The sequence below is a fragment of the Mytilus californianus genome, unplaced genomic scaffold (assembly GCF_021869535.1).
Source record: "Mytilus californianus isolate M0D057914Y unplaced genomic scaffold, xbMytCali1.0.p SCAF_14, whole genome shotgun sequence".
NCBI classification, from domain to species: Eukaryota; Metazoa; Mollusca; class Bivalvia; order Mytilida; family Mytilidae; genus Mytilus; species Mytilus californianus.
Window position 1 is genome coordinate 34,139,568 of NW_026262626.1, and position 18,542 is coordinate 34,158,109.

At 30.3% G+C, this 18,542-nt stretch overlaps 1 protein-coding gene across 7 annotated transcripts in view; it reads right to left on the reverse strand.

Moving 5' to 3' along the window:
* Window positions 1-3,834: 3,834 nt before the first annotated feature.
* LOC127724674 (tubby-related protein 3-like) overlaps window positions 3,835-18,542 on the reverse strand; it is a 76,139-nt gene continuing 61,431 nt past the window's right edge. For all 7 annotated transcript variants that reach the window (XM_052231718.1, XM_052231716.1, XM_052231719.1 and 4 more), the window contains 5 exons: window positions 17,990-18,089; window positions 16,578-16,676; window positions 13,662-13,749; window positions 10,922-11,005; window positions 3,835-9,605 (listed from right to left, as the gene is read on the reverse strand). In XM_052231718.1, coding sequence (XP_052087678.1) covers window positions 9,472-9,605; window positions 10,922-11,005; window positions 13,662-13,749; window positions 16,578-16,676; window positions 17,990-18,089 — 505 coding nt within the window. In that variant the 3' untranslated portion in view covers window positions 3,835-9,471. The remainder of the gene's footprint in view (window positions 9,606-10,921; window positions 11,006-13,661; window positions 13,750-16,577; window positions 16,677-17,989; window positions 18,090-18,542) is intronic.

An 18,542-nucleotide genomic window follows, 5' to 3' on the forward strand; every position in this document is an offset into this window, starting at 1 on the left:
AAGTTGCTTACATCTATGTCATTTAGTCTCTGGTGGATAGTTGTCTCATTGGCTATCATACAGCATTTTCTTATTTCCATAAATGGTGATTATCATTGTCAGGATCAGCTCCCTGCAAATGTTTCAGCTGGTGTACCCTAAGGATCAATACTTGGGTTCAGTTGCTGGGGTCACAAAGAAGAACTCGTTCTATCAGTTGTTGACCATGACCTAAAGGAACTTGATGAGTTGTTAAGAAAATTGCTTATGTCTTTCATTCCTGAAAAAATATCGTGATTTTCTCAAATAATAAGGCACGATCTAATTTTTTTGGTAAGGAATACCAATTGCACAATCTCATAAATACTTAAGAATTGGCGCTAAACATGCTAAATGGAATAAGTATATCTAAAATACAATAAATAGTGTTAAAAAGAAGAAAATTACAAATGTTTTTTTTTTATATTCAGAACAACAATGCATCAGAATTCAATTTGTATGAAGTCTTGTCCCTCCTAATATTCAAAGTACAATAAATTATCCCTTGCAAAATGGACAGGACATTTTTTACCATTTTGCAGGTTTGTTCTCAAATATCCATCATCTATTCAATCAACAATTAGGTAAACAATAGAAAAATCTTTACATTTTCAATTTGAAAAGAAAATCAGAATAAAATAAAAGAAGAATGCGTCCATGGGACACGTATGCCTTCTCTTGTAAATGTGCAAGAGTCAATTTACTACTTCAAACCTTTTGACATTTTGTTTTCTTTGAAGCTTAAAAACATTTGTTTCAGTCTGTTGAGTGGGCAAAACAGCATATTAAGCAATTTTCCATTTAAAAAAGAGGTATAACACAAGAACGGTGAAAGTGGTGTCACCCAAATTTGTATTTGATCTATTTGGTGGAAATAAGCATTGGGTATAAGTTTCAGAACATTTGTGGCAAAATTCAGCAATTTTTCCATTTATAAAGAGACATAACAAGAGAATGGTGAAAGTAAAGCCACCCAAATTTGAACTTTGTCTGTATTTAATGGTAATAGGCAAGAATGGAAACCAATTTCGAGAAGTTCGGACAGACAAGATTAAACCTTAATGCCCCTTTCATTTAGCAGCAGGGGCATACAAAACCAAACAGCACTGACAATCCACTTCTAGGTTATTTGTATGATCCTAGGAAATTATAACTCAAACTCAATTTAGCTGTTAGGCATCTTTCTTTCAACTATGACTTATTGGGGGCTAATACTATATTTGATCAACATGTCGATGTTGGTTGGGTATCAAGGTTATAAACCCTTTCAATTTTTTTTTACTGTTCTTTCCAAATGAGAGGACTAAAATGTGTAATAATCTCAGCTGGCTTCCCCAAGGCTGCAATTTAGATATAAATTTTTTGCTTTAGGGAAAAGTTACTCTTTCCTATGACCAAAATGTTCAATTGTCAAATAAGTCTTAAAATTAATATAAAGAGTTCAAAAAGATTCCTTGTGGTATAATATCAACAAGCATTCTGAGAGTATTGCATGGCAATACATAGTCCCCTACCAGGTAAAAATTCATTTTACTGGAACAAAATGCTAACTTGTTCTATAACTTGTCATGGTGTAAACAAAAAGTAAATATCATGTCAATATCTTCAAGCATGACTAAAAACAGTGTGGAAAACTGATTATATGAGTAAAAAAAACATTAGATATGATTAATAGTTCTCTAAAATTAAATATGATGTAATACACTTGGATGGAGAGTTGTCTCATTGGCACTCATATCTTCCTATATCTATATATCTATTTTCAAATTATAATCAAATATAATTAATAGTTTCAAATATTTTTTCTTTCATTTGTTACAAACTAATATAGATTTGTAACTTATCTATAAAATGTCAACAACTTTTATCTACACAATGTAATGTATTGAAATATATATATTAATAAAAATAGATTATTATCAATTTTTTTTTATATCTATAGCATTCAGAAAATTAGTTTATACTAAATAACAAACAAACCTTCCAAAAAATTCTTCAAATAATTTAACAAAGAATGCCTTTTAAAAAATGAGTTATCTCCCTTTGTACAGAAATATGGTTTAACATAGTACTCTAACATTAGATATGGTCCATAGTTATGGTCCATAACTCTGGACTAAATCATCAGACCGGAACAAAATTCGAACTTGATCTATAACTTGTCATGATAAAACTATATACCAAATATCAAATCAATATCTTCAAGAACGAAGAAAAAAAGTGTGGAAAGCTGATTTGCCGGACTGACGGATGGACAGACAGACAGACGGACGGAGTGCATACCTAAAGTCCCCTTCGACTTCGTCGGTAGGGGACTAACAAAGAAAAAACACACATGGTCATCATTATCTTTGTCATTCTTTATCAACTTTCCCATATTCATTCCAGTTTTGTAATATTAATGCTGTACACAACATATTATGCATGCTCACTTTAATTTTGTATAGTTATTAGTAGATATAAGAAGATGTGGTATGAGTGCCAATGAGACAACTCTCCCTCCAAGTCAAAATTTATAAAAGTAAACCATTATAGGTCACAGTACGGTCTTCAACACGGAGCCTTGGCTCACACCGAACAGTAAGCTATAAAGGGCCCCAAAAAATGTATATTATACTCTGGAGAAGACTGCATAATGTAATAAAATGCTCCGCTGGGCGCAACTTGATATGACCGCAGAGGTCGAACCCTGAACAGTTGGGGAAAGTATGGACACAACATTCAAGCTTGATACAGCACTGAATTTGGATTGTGATTAAATATTTGACACAGCATAGGTTTCTGACACAGAATGAATGTGGTCTAAGAACTTAAAAAATTTGAATTTAGCTATTCGAACCATATCATTATTATTTGCTTTTATATATAAATCAGAAATAACCAATTTAAAATGGAAAATTTTAAAAGAAAAAAAAAATCCCTCCCCCAAATTTTATGAACACCCTTATGATTCATCTCCCCAAACTCAATCCCAGCCTTCCCTTTGTGGTATGGTACCTTGCAGTACAATTTCAGAGAGATCTATACACTTGAACACAAGTTATTGTCTGGAAACTAGAAAAATGATTGTTTTTAGGCCCCTTTTTGGCCCCAAATTCCTAAACGATTAGTGCAGTTACCCCCAAACTCAAACCCAGCTTTCCCTTTGTGATATGGAACCTTGTAGTACAATTTCATAAAGATCCATACACTTACACACAAGTTATTGTCCTGAAACAAGAAAAATGCTTGTTTTTTGCCCCCTAATTCCTAAAATTTTGGGGCAATTACCCCCAAAATCAATCCCAGCCTTCCCTTTGTGGTATGGTACCTTGCAGTACAATTTCAGAAAGATCCATACACTTACACACAAGTTATTATCATGAAACTAGAAAAATGCTTGTTTTTTGCCCCTTTTTTGGCCCCTTATTCCTAAAATTTTGAGGCAATTACCCCAAAATCAATCCCAACATTCCCTTTGTGATATGGAACCTTGTGGTACAATGTCAGAGAGATCCATACACTAACACACAAGTTATGTCTGGAAGTTACAAAAATGCTTATTTTTGGCCCCTTTTTCATTAACTGTTGGTACCATAACCCCCAAAATCAATCCCAACCTTCCTTTTGTGGTATTGAACCTTATGGTAAAATTTCATAGAGATCCATTCACTTAAACTAAAGTTATTGTGCGAAAACCAATGTGTCTTCGGACGACGCCAACGTCATACAAATGTACGACCGCAAATTTTTGCGGTCGTATAAAAATATATCTTTACTAACTTAACAGTATGTCATAGCAACCAATGTAATAATTATAAAGTAACACAACACAAATTATGTGAACATTTTATTTTCCTCAGATCATATTCTTGTGACAGTTCACAAGAAAGCACTTTCATAACATGGACGGTGTAATTTTGAAGGAATGTCATTTTTCCCTATATACTAATAAATTATCTTATTTAAATAAGATATTTGACAAAATTATACCAGAACTAAGAAACTTTTTCAGTATCCTGCTTGTGATATAAAAACCAAAGTAAAACATACAATCAGTATCTTAGTACCATTACCATTATTATAAGCATTTACTTTTTTCTATACTTCAACATAAGATAAAAACAACAAATCATCTATAAATGAATAATCAACATATGATAATTGGTACATGTATTATTTTATAGTGAATTTTTTTCCAACTTTGTAAAAGAGGACATATGTAAGAAAATAAGGTTTTCAGCTTCTTATGTACAAAAAATCTGCACAGTGCATTTCAACCATTTTCTTATAATTTACATTTCTCTTCAATAAAGTTTCAAAAATATTCTACCATAAATCTCTCCCTACATGATTTCTCATAAGGAACCTACACTTAACTAGAGTCAGAAAACTCTTTTCTTTTGGTATGTATGAAAGGATTATTTGATTTGTGGATTGATCTGGAGGTATGAGTTGATTATTACAACCATTTTTGAAATATAAATTATATAGATATTAATAATCTCATAAAAATAGGACGGATTTTTAGAGTGGTGGGATATTAAAAGACTAGAAAACAAAACAAATAAAATACTAACTATCATGCAAATCATATGATCAACTTTTGAGTAAAGTTTTATTTTTTCTCTATTATGATTGATAATAAATGTCTCAATGGTTACTGAAAGGGTGAAAATCAAATTGATATGCTTGGAATTCATATTAATTCTGCTACTCAATGCATCAAATGTCTTTTATTTTCGAATAAAAATTATGAAATACTTAAAAGAAAGCTGAAGACAAAATCAATAGTATCAGATGCAGTTTGCTGATGTAAAGCTCTTGCATAACATGGCCTTATGAATTTATGCTAAAAACATCATATGTATTCTTCACCTAAAGTTTATTTGGGCATATCATTTAATAATTATGCATCAATAACAATCTATTCAACCTTTCAGATTTTCAAAACAACAAAAATCTCATATAAAGATTTATTGGGACATGTGTGGCACCATACACATCTTGTTATTTGGACATATGTGGCACCATAAGCATTGTGTTATTGGGACATGTGGCACCATAAGCATTGTGTTATTGGGACATATGTGGCACCATAAGCATTGTGTTATTGGGACATATGTGGCACCATAAGCATTGTGCTATTGGGACATATGTGGCACCATAAGCATTGTGTTATTGGGACATATGTGGCACCATAAGCATTGTGTTATTGGGACATGTGTGGTACCATAGAAATCTTGCTATTGAGACATGAGTGGTACCATAGAAATCTTGTTATTGGGACATGTGTGGTACCATAGAAATCTTGCTATTGGGACATGAGTGGTACCATAGAAATCTTGTTATTGGTACATGAGTGGTACCATAGAAATCTTGTTATTGGGACATGTGTGATACCATAGAAATCTTGCTATTGGAACATGTGTGGTATCATAGGCACATCTTGTTATTGGGACATGTGTGGCACCATAGGCATCTTATTATCAATGTTCTGTCTAAGAATTAAGGGCAAAGGCTTAGTATACAAAAACATTTATTTTTCTGTGGTTTACATGGGTATATGCCTATATGGGGTACATTAAAACATGAAACCTGTCTTAGGTAACACACCTCAATGTTTTCTGCTTCTTTAATATTATCCATTTTGCATGAATTTTGCGTGTGGTGTACACAATTATAAGCCTGGTATCTTTAACGAGTTTTTGCATTGTTTTAAGTAACTTGTGGACTGATTTAAAACATCATGGACAACACTGTTAAATTCAATTTAAGAAGGGATTTAGTGCATGATACACACAAACTCTATTTCAATTCGTAAAGATAACATTTAAAATTACAAAGACTATTATCATATACTTTTGACTATTCATTTCAATAGCTTTGAAAGCATAAAGATTCAAATCTTTTTCAGGACACACCTTCTAAAGGGGTGAAAATCTTGACCTTTTATGCTAGATTCAAACTTTTTTTTTAAACACGTGCTTTGGTAGTGGTGAGTACAAATATTAATAACAATCCATTGAGTCCAAACATTACTCAACTTATATCGGATATGGGTTGTTGAAGTAATCGACATAGGGTTTGCAAATTTAGACATTTAGTGTGTGACCTCAATCTGTGAGAACAGATTCAAATATCTTTTAGTGACAAACCTTCTATAGTGTTGAAAACTTGTAACTGGTTTCATCAATCAGTCCTTAGGGGTACCAGTATTTAAGATATGGAGTAGACATTATTCATAAACAAAGACCTAGGGAGGGCAACTTTCAAATGTTTGTGACCATGACCTTTTAGCTAGAGATTCAAAACATTTTCATAACACATCTTCTGGTAGTGGTTAATACTCCAAGGGGTACTCAAGATATAGAGTGGACACTGTTCGTTGGCTGCACTGACATGCAAACCCAAATAAGAATAAAGACAGATCACTACAAGCCAATCATCATAGATGGCCTAATTAATCTTTTTCCTAAAATTTAACTTGTGAAATATATTTTTAGTTTACGAGTCTACCAAATAAAACTACTAAAGATGTCTGCACTTAATCTAAAATATCGGTAGTTGATCTGTTTTCAGTGTATTTTTTTCAGATTTTAAAAAGTTCTATAGTCAGAAATCCAATTTAAAATAAACTGTTAACACAAAGATATTTCTAGCCTGTCGGCATAAAATTCAGAAAAGACAATCTAATGGACAGCAACATTGCTTATTAATTTAAAGTCGCTAGACCATGATCTAGTGGGAAGGGCCTCGGAATGGTCAACAAACTGAGATGTACAGTAATGTAACTTTATAGAAAATATTGTAGTCTATTGTAAGTAGTTCAGATCAATCTAACTTAAGAACTTAACTTAAGAAGTTGAGCAGACAAACGGTGAATGGACAGTAAAGGATATTCAAAATTGAACAAAACTTGACTGAGTTCAACTACTCTAAATTTTGTGTTGAGTTCTTAAAAAAATTAAAAAAAACCTAACAATAAGCAAAATTTACTACCTAAAAAATGAAGGAGTTATGCAGAAAAACTATGTATCCTTTAGGGGACAGATGGACACAGACATAATCACAAGGGTAAAATAATATGTCCCCCAAAAAATGTATAAAAAAACGAAATAGTAACAAAAGGAAGAAAAAATAATTTACGATATACATAACCTGAATAATTCAGTCCTTCCCCTGATGGACTCTCCTACTCCTGGGCCCTGAACACTTTATACAGTACAAACGTGTCATTAATCCAGATTTTGATGGCACTCTCCAGATGAGAGAGCCAACCAGCTTGTAGTAAAATGATCTCAAGATGGGTAACTACGGAGCTAATTTGAATAATTAATTGACAAATTGTCATTGACTAGGGCTTCAGGCAGAAGAATATAACAGCTGAATTATTCTGGTTACAAAATACCTTGAAAGTTACTGATACAAACTAAATTTTCAAACATATTAACATTCTAACATATAATTATAAAATTATCTTGGTTCATGCATGTGGCTGATGTTGTCTGAAGCAAAAACTCAAATTTAGAAAAAAATAGTGAAAGCTATGAATTTTCTTGATCATTATGTGCATTGAAGCAAACTATTGTGGAGTAGTGACATCTGTATTTACAAGTTATCTATATACATGCAAGGACATTTCAATATAAAATTATCTACAATGTTTACATAATTACATATAATTTGATCTATAATCTAAAATAAATACTATATAATAATATATATAATCATGAGAATCAACAAGATAACGCACATTAATAAAAAAAATTGAACATCAAGTCATTAAACAGACCTTATTTTCAGCTCTTATCTTGTATACTCATTGTATTTTCAAAGTCAATTCAAATAAAAAATTGGACGAGAATAGTTGCAAGTAAGGCAAAATATTACAGACATCACACACTGCTAATTCATATACTGCAATATATCACTTAAAAACACAAATATATACCATGTATCATGAGTATTACTTGCACCCATTTGGTACCAGAAAAATTTATCAAAGGTATAAAAAGGCCACTTTTTGGCCCTTTGAAATCGAAAATTAAAAATAATTGAAATCTACCATTATTACATTTAGTGCGAAACAGAAAAAACTGTCAAATTAGCCTCATTTTCACATCTAGTCATTCATTTTTGGAAATGTGGAACAGCTTTACCCAAAAAGATGGTTTGCTACAAAATGTATTTTACAAAAATCATAATGTATGAAAAATATATTTTTTGGTGCTGTTGCTCAAAAATATTTTGATTATAAACTATGGGTTAAATGGGAATTTTAGGTCAAATACGTGGATCATTAACTTTATCCATATGTCAACAGTTCAGAATCTCTTTGCCGCCTAAACAATAACCCCTCAACTTTGTCCAGTTAAGAGTTGAAAATAAGGATTCTTACATAAAACAAATTTACATGAAATAATTGCACATAACCAACATTTAAAAAAGTGACTAATGAGAACAAACACATGTCCAAAATAACTTGTTACATTTCATACAACCTCATTGAATTATGACATTCTATGGTAACTTAACTCTAATCTTTTAACATTTATAGCTGCTACTGAAATTGATGTATTTGGAACCTCTGTAAATCTCTTAACTCTAATCTTTCAACATTTATAGCTACTACTGAAATTGATGTATTTGGAACGTCCGTAAATCTCAACTTTGCTTTAAATCATAATAGGGGTAAACATTACTACAACCAACTATGTGACTCAAAATGAAGTATTAACAGATGTCATGGTCATATATGGTATGATCAATACAATCCATTTACAAACTATTCCATGCTTTCCAAATTTGCATTTCATTGGATTTTGGTACATTAAGTATTGTTAAACAAAAATTTAACATTAAATCAATTAAAAATCCAACACCTTGGAGTCTTCAATAACATCCAATTAACAATTAAGTTTACCTCTATTCTTGAGTAAATCTTAAAGTTGAATATTCTTAACCCCTTATTAAATTAAACCCTAATGCAGCATATATATGAAGGATATCAAAATAATTACAACTATTGTCACTCTAAGTAAAAGAGACACATACATTTTGTAGTAAGGGGTAAACTAAAATATTTACCTTACAACTACTTAAAAATCAAACTTTTGATAGTTTTGAAAAAAACCAGTCACTAAAAATTAAATGGCTCCCAAATATTAATAATACATTACCATGGAAAGGTAGCAATCCAGATAGTGAAAATGCTTTTATTAATAGCCCTAAAAACATTTATTCTGCTTATTGTCAGAATGTAAAATGAAACATATGTTGCTGAATCAAATAATAACCTGATGATAAAATTGTATGTAAAAATAAGACACATATTCTAATCTTTCACACAATAAACAGATAATGCAATTTTTTAAATTAAGAAATTTGTCTTCATGCATATCCTGTATCCAACTCTGGAGATGAGCACTTTTAATATGTTTAAAGCTGATATTTTATACATTCACACTGAATTTATTCACAGGCAAGTTTGCTGTCAAAACTACTAATTGCTATTCCAAAAGCTTGTAATGCACATAAAGGATAATTAAAATCCATTGTAAATACATCTTCTGCAACACGTCCAAACTGCATCACTATATATTCAACTGAAAAATAAATAAAGGTTATATCAAGAATATATTCTTTCCTAAGTGTAAATTTTTCAAAGCTCCAAAAGAGAGATTTCCCTCTGACAAAGATGTTTTGAAGAGAGATTTACCATACTACACTATACATGTAGGTATTGGTAATAAACAAAATAATGAAAGCTATGTTTTTTTTATTTTTAGGATCTAGTGCTTTCTTACAAATTTGTTTCAAGCTTTCTTTCAAATGAGATAAAGAGATTTATTGCAGAAGTATGATTCAGCCTGCAGGATGTTATTTTTATTTTTGGCTTTGTAGACATATTAATAAACCTATTATCTTACTGCTGTTTATCAATCATTGTGTCTTGTATTTTTGGGGATGAACAAAATTTTGTCGTCCTGAATTGAGCAAATTGAAATCAATCAGGTACAGTTACCTATATTATAATGAAACTTATGAAAGCCTTAATTTCATGATTTTGAGCTTTTTTCAATGAACTATGTGTATCTATTGATTACTGTTTTACTAGAATTTATAATTTTGTTTAAAATCTAAAATGGAATGGAAGGGATATGGTGTATCAATTCATGGACAAAATTACTATGTGAACATGAGATCTGGCAATATTTAGTTTAACACCACCTGTTCCAAGTCCGGAACAACATCAGTGGTTGTCATTTATTATATATTTAGAGTTTTGTCATTTAGGGAATTTTAAATTGATCACAGAACTTTCTGTCTCTTGGCGATCCAGAACCTAAAATAATGTTAGGACACATTCCTGTCTGTTGTTTTTTTGTGTAATTGGATTGGTGACTTGTTTGGCATCAACCCATCATCTCTTTTTATTCATATTTGACATAAAAACCAGACTATCCAGACATTTGAAGTTAATGTTAATCAACCCATTGACCATATTAAAATCCTGGCAGTTGTCAGTATGCAGACTGAATGCAACACTCTTCAGTCTTCATTTAAAATGGATGAAAAGGCAATAAGTAAAAATTTATTCACAATCAAAATGGGTTTACCAGCAATTATAAGGAAAATGATGAAAGTTCTGTTGTCTACAAGGTTTTGTCTTTGTAAATGTCAGTGCCATTAATCAGCTGAACATTTGTAATTTTTAGCTGATCACTAATGATCACAATTGTTCCCCTTTTAGAATGAGGCTAAATTGGGAATAAACAACCTTTTTGTACAAGGCTTTTTCATGGTAAATGAACTGGGAAAATTAAATGGTCATCAACTTAACCATTGATGTTGGCAGGTATGAAACTGTCTTTCTGCAAATTTACCAATATGTTTTATGCATATACAATATTTTACTTACCATCATTATCATGAACAATCTGGAAATTTTTCACTGAAGCCTGGGTTACTCTACCATGGAAATTTAATACATATGACTGTGTTTCTGAAATAACATCAAAATTTTACTGAATACAGGTGCCTTGAAATAATAAAAGTAAAAAGCATGAAACTAACTACTTCAAATACAACTCATATCTGATAACTGACTGTAAACCAACTTGTTTTCAATTATACTTTATTAAGGTCATGCCCTTTAAAGCCAATTTCAAAGAAATTTATTTTCTTGATTTTCTATGAAAAAAATATGTCTTAAAACCCTGAAAGAATCAAGATTTACTTCTATTTTTGGACAACTTATATTTGCATTATTTTCTTACTTCTGAAAGTTAATTCTGCAAGAAACTAAGTTGGTTTACAGTATCACATTTAAACATTTCAATAATTTTGTGAAAAATAAGATTAAACAAACACTAAATCTGTTGGATGTGTACTAATTGATATTTTATTCTTGGAAAAAACATTGCATAATTATTAAAACATGGTTTAACTTTTACTTGAAATTGGCTTTTAACAAATTTTCAGTTACTGTGTGTACTCTTAGAAAGGTACTTTGGTTATTATGTCTTGATGTACTTCATGACCATCTGATTGATTAATCCCTTTCCGACTGATTTTTTACAGTTTATTCTTATGTTGTGCTGTTACAACACTGTTCCAGGGTAGGAGGAGAGTTGAATACTCACAAACATGTTTAAAGACCAAACAGCCTATTCAGTGGTACCTGTGATTTTTTTCTTTAAATTTTGTGTGAAGGTAACTCATGATTTTAGGAACATAATATGAGGAAAAAAATGTGGGTCACTGACTTCATTTTTTCACTATAGCAACCTCAGTTTCGTGTTTTTCCCCAATTTGAACAATATTTGGCTGTTATTTAAAAATTCTAATTATCTAATAATACCGAACCTAAAAGCATAATTCTTTTTTCACGGTATACAGAAGATTGGTATTTCTCAATTAAAGATTCTAGAGTTTACGATTTTTGGTGTTTTGATCTAAAAAAGTATGATTTATTTCATTCCCACGCAAAATAATACATAAAAATGAAAAATGTTTCCAGTATTAACAAATATCTACCAGTGATTTCTTCATAAAAATGTCAAGAAGGAAATTGCTTTGTGTACTCAAAAGTTTTTAGCAATTTGACTTCTTTTTTTCTCATTAGTTTTTAAGAATAGAGTTGTATTTCTTCGGAACATTGAATCGAACTTCATAATACAAGTTTCCCACAATTTTCACAAATATGGCAAATTGGATGTTTGAAACCCACATCAAAAGTTTCAATAATAACAAAAATATACACCTACTTATTATCCTGTTAAAGAGATTAAATTTATATATCAGTATTTGTCATATCTGATTCTGTTGCCGTACAAAATCAGCCTTCCGCTTTTAACAGAAAAGTTTATTTTAGCTCCTACCTGTTTGTTTCAAAATAATGGAACAAAACAAAAAAAACAAAAAAAATGATGACACTGATTATGACTATTGGACTATATTATACTATAGAAGTGTTGTCTTTTTTTGCTCGTCACTTTCAAAAGTTTGCCCCAGCACACTTTTCAGTCTACTCTTTCGCCACTGTGTTTGCGGATAAATAAGTCCTGACTAAGACAGAGTATAAATCTATTTTTCACTAGCTATTCTTGGAGCACAATCCCAATTTTCTTGACAAAATGTATTTGGACGCATCCGTCGAAATACCTGATACGAGATGTTCAAATCTGCAGAGCTGGAAACAACGTCATAGATCTTTTATGTCACAATCAAGTTGCACTAGCTTATGCACACAAACAATAGTCTTTTTGGTCTTTAACCCCAACAAATTCTTTATGTGCTGGTCTGCCAATATTTGTTTTTCTTTTGTTTTTAGCATGTGATTGGTTTTATCTTTTTTGAATTGTTTCACATTTTGTCATGCCTGAGCCTTTTATAGCTGTACCTATAGTTGTTTATATTCTCGTCCCTTGGTCACTTGTCGATAGTCGCATTGGCAATCATACCACATGTCCCTATTTTCATAGTAAGTCTATTTCATCATATGAAATTTACTGGTTATTTTAATGTTAAGGAAATTATTAAACCAATGCATGCATATAAACTTATCTTAGTCCTCTATGCATTGTTTGTTTTACTTTCATAACAAAAAATATTCATTTGTTGATCGAAAATTTTTGATGCTAATCAATTTTGGGTTTTTTTGTGTAGAAGTTTACCGCATGTGACCTATAATAAGTGAGATAATAGAGCAATGTTTATTTGTTTTGTTTTTCTAACATTTTTCATTTGTTCTATTTGTAAATCAAATTTTGTCATAACAGTTGTTAAATGATTGGTGTATACAAATTTTCTTTCCTTCCATGTTTGTTTCCATATTCTCCTGCCATTTTTTACCTTTGCACTTGCACAATTTGACTGATGAATCTCTGAGGAGAGATGTTGTGAGTAAGGTCACTATACATACAGAAAAGTAGTTGGTGAATAACAGTAAGGGGACAATAATTCAATATCAGTACATTTCTGAAGATTTTAATAAAATTAAGGATTTTCTTTTAAAAAAAAGTCTATGTACACATATTTTATAGTAAAACTGTAAAAAAGTAAAAATTGCCATTCAAGTGTATAAAAAATATTCATCATTTTTGTTAAATTTGAAGGATCATATGACTTTAAGGGATGAATTTCAAGCCTTTACTAACCATCATTCCATACAGGTGTTTTATTATGAAGCTCAAGTATATTTTCCATGTTTTTCCTTTTCCATCTGTTTATTAAACCATCATTATCCTAAAACAGAATTGTAAACAATCAAGAGTTGTCAGCAGTTATAAACAATATCCTAAAACAGAATTGTAAACAATCAAGAGTTGTCAGCAGTTATAAACAATATCCTAAAACAGAATTGTAAACAATCAAGAGTTGTCAGCAGTTATAAACAATATCCTAAAACAGAATTGTAAACAATCAAGAGTTGTCAGCAGTTATAAACAATATCCTAAAACAGAATTGTAAACAATCAAGAGTTGTCAGCAGTTATAAACAATATCCTAAAACAGAATGGTAAACAATCAAGAGTTGTCAGCAGTTATAAACAATATCCTAAAACAGAATTGTAAACCATCAAGAGTTGTCAGCAGTTATATAAACAATATCCTAAAACAGAATTGTAAACAATCAAGAGTTGTCAGCAGTTATAAACAATATCCTAAAACAGAATTGTAAACCATCAAGAGTTGTCAGCAGTTATAAACAATATCCTAAAACAGAATTGTAAACAATCAAGAGTTGTCAGCAGTCATAAACAATATCCTAAAACAGAATTGTAAACCATCAAGAGTTGTCAGCAGTTATAAACAATATCCTAAAACAGAATTGTAAACAATCAAGAGTTGTCAGCAGTTATAAACAATATCCTAAAACAGAATTGTAAACCAACAAGAGTTGTCAGCAGTTATAAGCAATATCCTAAAACAGAATTGTAAACAATCAAGAGTTGTCAGCAGTTATAAACAATATCCTAAAACAGAATTGTAAACAATCAAGAGTTGTCAGCAGTTATAAACAATATCCTAAAACAGAATTGTAAACCAACAAGAGTTGTCAGCAGTTATAAACAATATCCTAAAACAGAATTGTAAACCATCAAGAGTTGTCAGCAGTTATAAACAATATCCTAAAACAGAATTGTAAACAATCAAGAGTTGTCAGCAGTTATAAACAATATCCTAAAACAGAATTGTAAACCATCAAGAGTTGTCAGCAGTTATAAACAATATCCTAAAACAGAATTGTAAACCATCAAGAGTTGTCAGCAGTTATAAACAATATCCTAAAACAGAATTGTAAACAATCAAAAGTTGTCAGCAGTTATAAACAATATCCTAAAACAGAATTGTAAACCATCAAGAGTTGTCAGCAGTTATAAACAATATCCTAAAACAGAATTGTAAACCATCAAGAGTTGTCAGCAGTTATAAACAATATCCTAAAACAGAATTGTAAACCATCAAGAGTTGTCAGCAGTTATAAACAATATCCTAAAACAGAATTGTAAACAATCAAGAGTTGTCAGCAGTTATAAACAATATCCTAAAACAGAATTGTAAACAATCAAGAGTTGTCAGCAGTCATAAACAATATCCTAAAACAGAATTGTAAACAATCAAGAGTTGTCAGCAGTTATAAACAATATAATTGTTCCAATTAGTTAATTACAGTAATCACAAATGCTCCTTTTTCTATTTTTATTGCGGTTGTAAAACCACTGGTAAATTTACCGGCCAAATAAACCCAAAAAATGTGCCTTCTCCTGCCTAATCAAATCTTTTAACCCATGACACTTTAGCTAAGGTTTTCAGTAATTTGTTTTAATCAAATCTACGACTTAAGATATTGTTTTAAGAGCATCTATAGGTGTAACCATTTTAATATTGTAGCATTAACTTTGTATCTTGTTCTTTTTTAAAGCCGGTATTAAGGGGTCCAGAAAGGAGAGTAATGACTGAAATTTATACTCAATTGACTATAAAAGAAATCAGAACCCCAACATTATCATTTATTAAAATGAGTAATTTTTTAATAAATTTTGTCACCAGCATGTTACCATTTAAATATGGACCATTTTGGTGCATTCACAATATACTAGCAAATTATAAAACATGTCTTATATTCTCCAAAAAATTTTGGTGTTCATTTGATTACTTTGAAAACATCATTTCACCATAGAAGCCCATACACACATTTGAAATTTGTCTTAACACAGAAAACAAAGGTAAATGTGACTTCCCAATGGTTTAAATGGGAACCTTTAAAGCATTATTGCTGAATAAAACTGATAAAATAATATAAAGAATAGCCTCTAGCAGTTATGTTTATGGTCCAATCTAAACGAAAAAGAATTGATTTCAGTAAGAATTCTATACTGTAAATTCAGAAATTATTGCGATGTTTTTATTATTGCGAAAAATGCGACAGGGTTATAATCGCAATAATTCAAACTCGCATTTTTAAATATTTAATATGAATTAAACAGGATTTTTCTCAATATCGCAAAAATTAAAATCGCATTTTAGTGTAAAATGACAAAATCGCAATAATAAATGCACGCAATAATTTCTGAATTTACAGTATATATATATCTGTACATGCAAGTTTAAACAATTTGAATCTCAGAGGGTACATCTCCAATTCATAATCTTCCTCCAAGCTACAGCTTATTTATCTTGGCTTTTATATTAAGTTTTATTTGTCCAAATATCAATTAGTGTATTATCTAAAATACATTTGTTTGTCCATTAAATATTCTTAAAATAACACCATTCATTTGTACATCAAAGGTGCCATCAGATTTGTGTGTTCGAAGATTTACCTTGGATTTACCTTACTTTTGAATTACATTCAGTTCCACATCAACCAAAAAAATCATTTAAAAATTTGGAATCCAACAAAATCAATAATCTTAACTGTCAAAATTGACACCAGCTGTATAGCCGTACAGTACTGATCAAATAAGCCTAATTGCTACAGAGGAGATGATGAAAGTTAAAACAAAACTGATACAAATTAATAGTACACATGTAATAGATGTTTGGGCCAAATGTTTGTAAAAAACTTACAGATCTGGGTTTAATGTCAACTCGTTCATGGTCCAAATTCATACCAGGTATGATAATGGTCATCTTTCTTGGCCCCTTAAATCCTAACACATTTGTTTCCTGTTAAAACAATAAATGATATTAATTGTTACAAAGAGAAAAATTTGCAATAGTAAAAATTGGAAATTTGTAAGCATTGACAATGGCATCAAAAATATGAGCTGAAATTTTCAAAAGAATGTTCATCAATAGGGAGATATTCAGCTTCTTGGACTTTTTATTGATGTATAGATTTAACTATAAACAAGTTATTTATATTTAGCTATATGTTATACTTATAGCCAAAAGAAACATAATCAGGAATGGGGTCATTTACTGTAAATAGCAATTAATTAGATTACAACTACTTCACTAATTTAACATAATTAATTTCATTAAAATGACACCTAAATTTAAAAGTGATCGTTAACATTAGATTACTTTTGTTTAAAGTAATCACGACTACATTTGATTACATTGTATAAAATCAGACAAAAGAATTTTGGATAATTAAAAATCAAACTGCATTAATTGCAAAAACCAATAAGGTTCTATGTAGTCTATTATGTTCATTATTTATACGATTGTATAAAAAAAATCTATATTGGATACTTAGATAACACAAACACAAATTTCTTATGAAAAACAAAATTTATACAAATGTAAAAAAAAAAAAAAAAAGAATTTGGCTCTAAATTACATTATTATTCAAGAGGGCTCATTTATGTCGATTACCAAATTCAAAATTGGAATCAAATCCCCCGAATTAACTTTCTATGCAATTGAATGTCCATGTAGTAGCATTTTTATTCTCTAAAATTAAGAGTTATTATCAAAAGTGTTCCATTAGGGAATATTTAATGTTTGCAAAGAAGACATTATATCACAGACTCAATCTCAAAATGTAACATTTGGAAAAATAAATTCATTTCGTGAACTGCAATTGCAAAAATTGTTAAATAGTAAATAAGATCAATCATGTTGAACCATGATTGACCATAGACAACACTTGTTTGATTAATTTTTTATTCATGCTAGTATATCAGAAACAATTTTCACCTACAAAATTTGTAACCAGGAATTAATCATATAAAGGTAATCCAAATGTAATCGTGATTACAGCTTTTTTTTTGGCACTGTAATAGATTCTTGTATATTGCTATTATGTAATCATTTTAGTTATTTCCTGTTGTTTATTGCAAAACAAAGAGAACAGGAACAACTGAAATTATATATTATTAAAAAATCGACTTCAGAAAAAAGAATGTCAAGCAACAAATTAACTTTATGTTGACATGTATGTTATACATTGACATTCAAAGTAATCTGAACATTATTTAAAAAGGAATTCATGGTTGAGATCAGAACAGTAAATTTCAAAGAATTATACTTACATAAACTACACCTATCAGTTCTTTCCTTGCATTTTCATAATTATCCTTAGGATTGCATCCATGGTCAAATAATGTAAAATGTGTTCCCAATATATTTGACCTACAAATATAAGTTAAGCATTTTCTATTGCAACACCATTTCTACTGGCTGTCTAAACATCTCATTAAAACTGATCTCTGCCCTACACAACCCTACCATATTTTATTTACAAATTAGGAAGACAACTTACAATAAAACATTTATAACCAATCCATAAATAAAGCAGTAGGGGCATTTTAAAAGGCCTGGTTTTGGCCCAAGAAAATAAAATGTTTGATAACTATTTCAAATTGGCACATAATGTTTAGAAATGCATAGGGTCAAGAAATATAAATGAAAAACATAAAGATTTTTATCTGATGATGTCACAATTACGTCACAATATGTACTGTTTTCACAAAAACGATGAAAAATGCAGAATTTATGCAGTTTTCCATCGTTATTTCCATTGTTGAAACATCCTGCGCAGCCAAGAAACAACAAAATAATTTGAGAGAAGCTTTACTATAACTA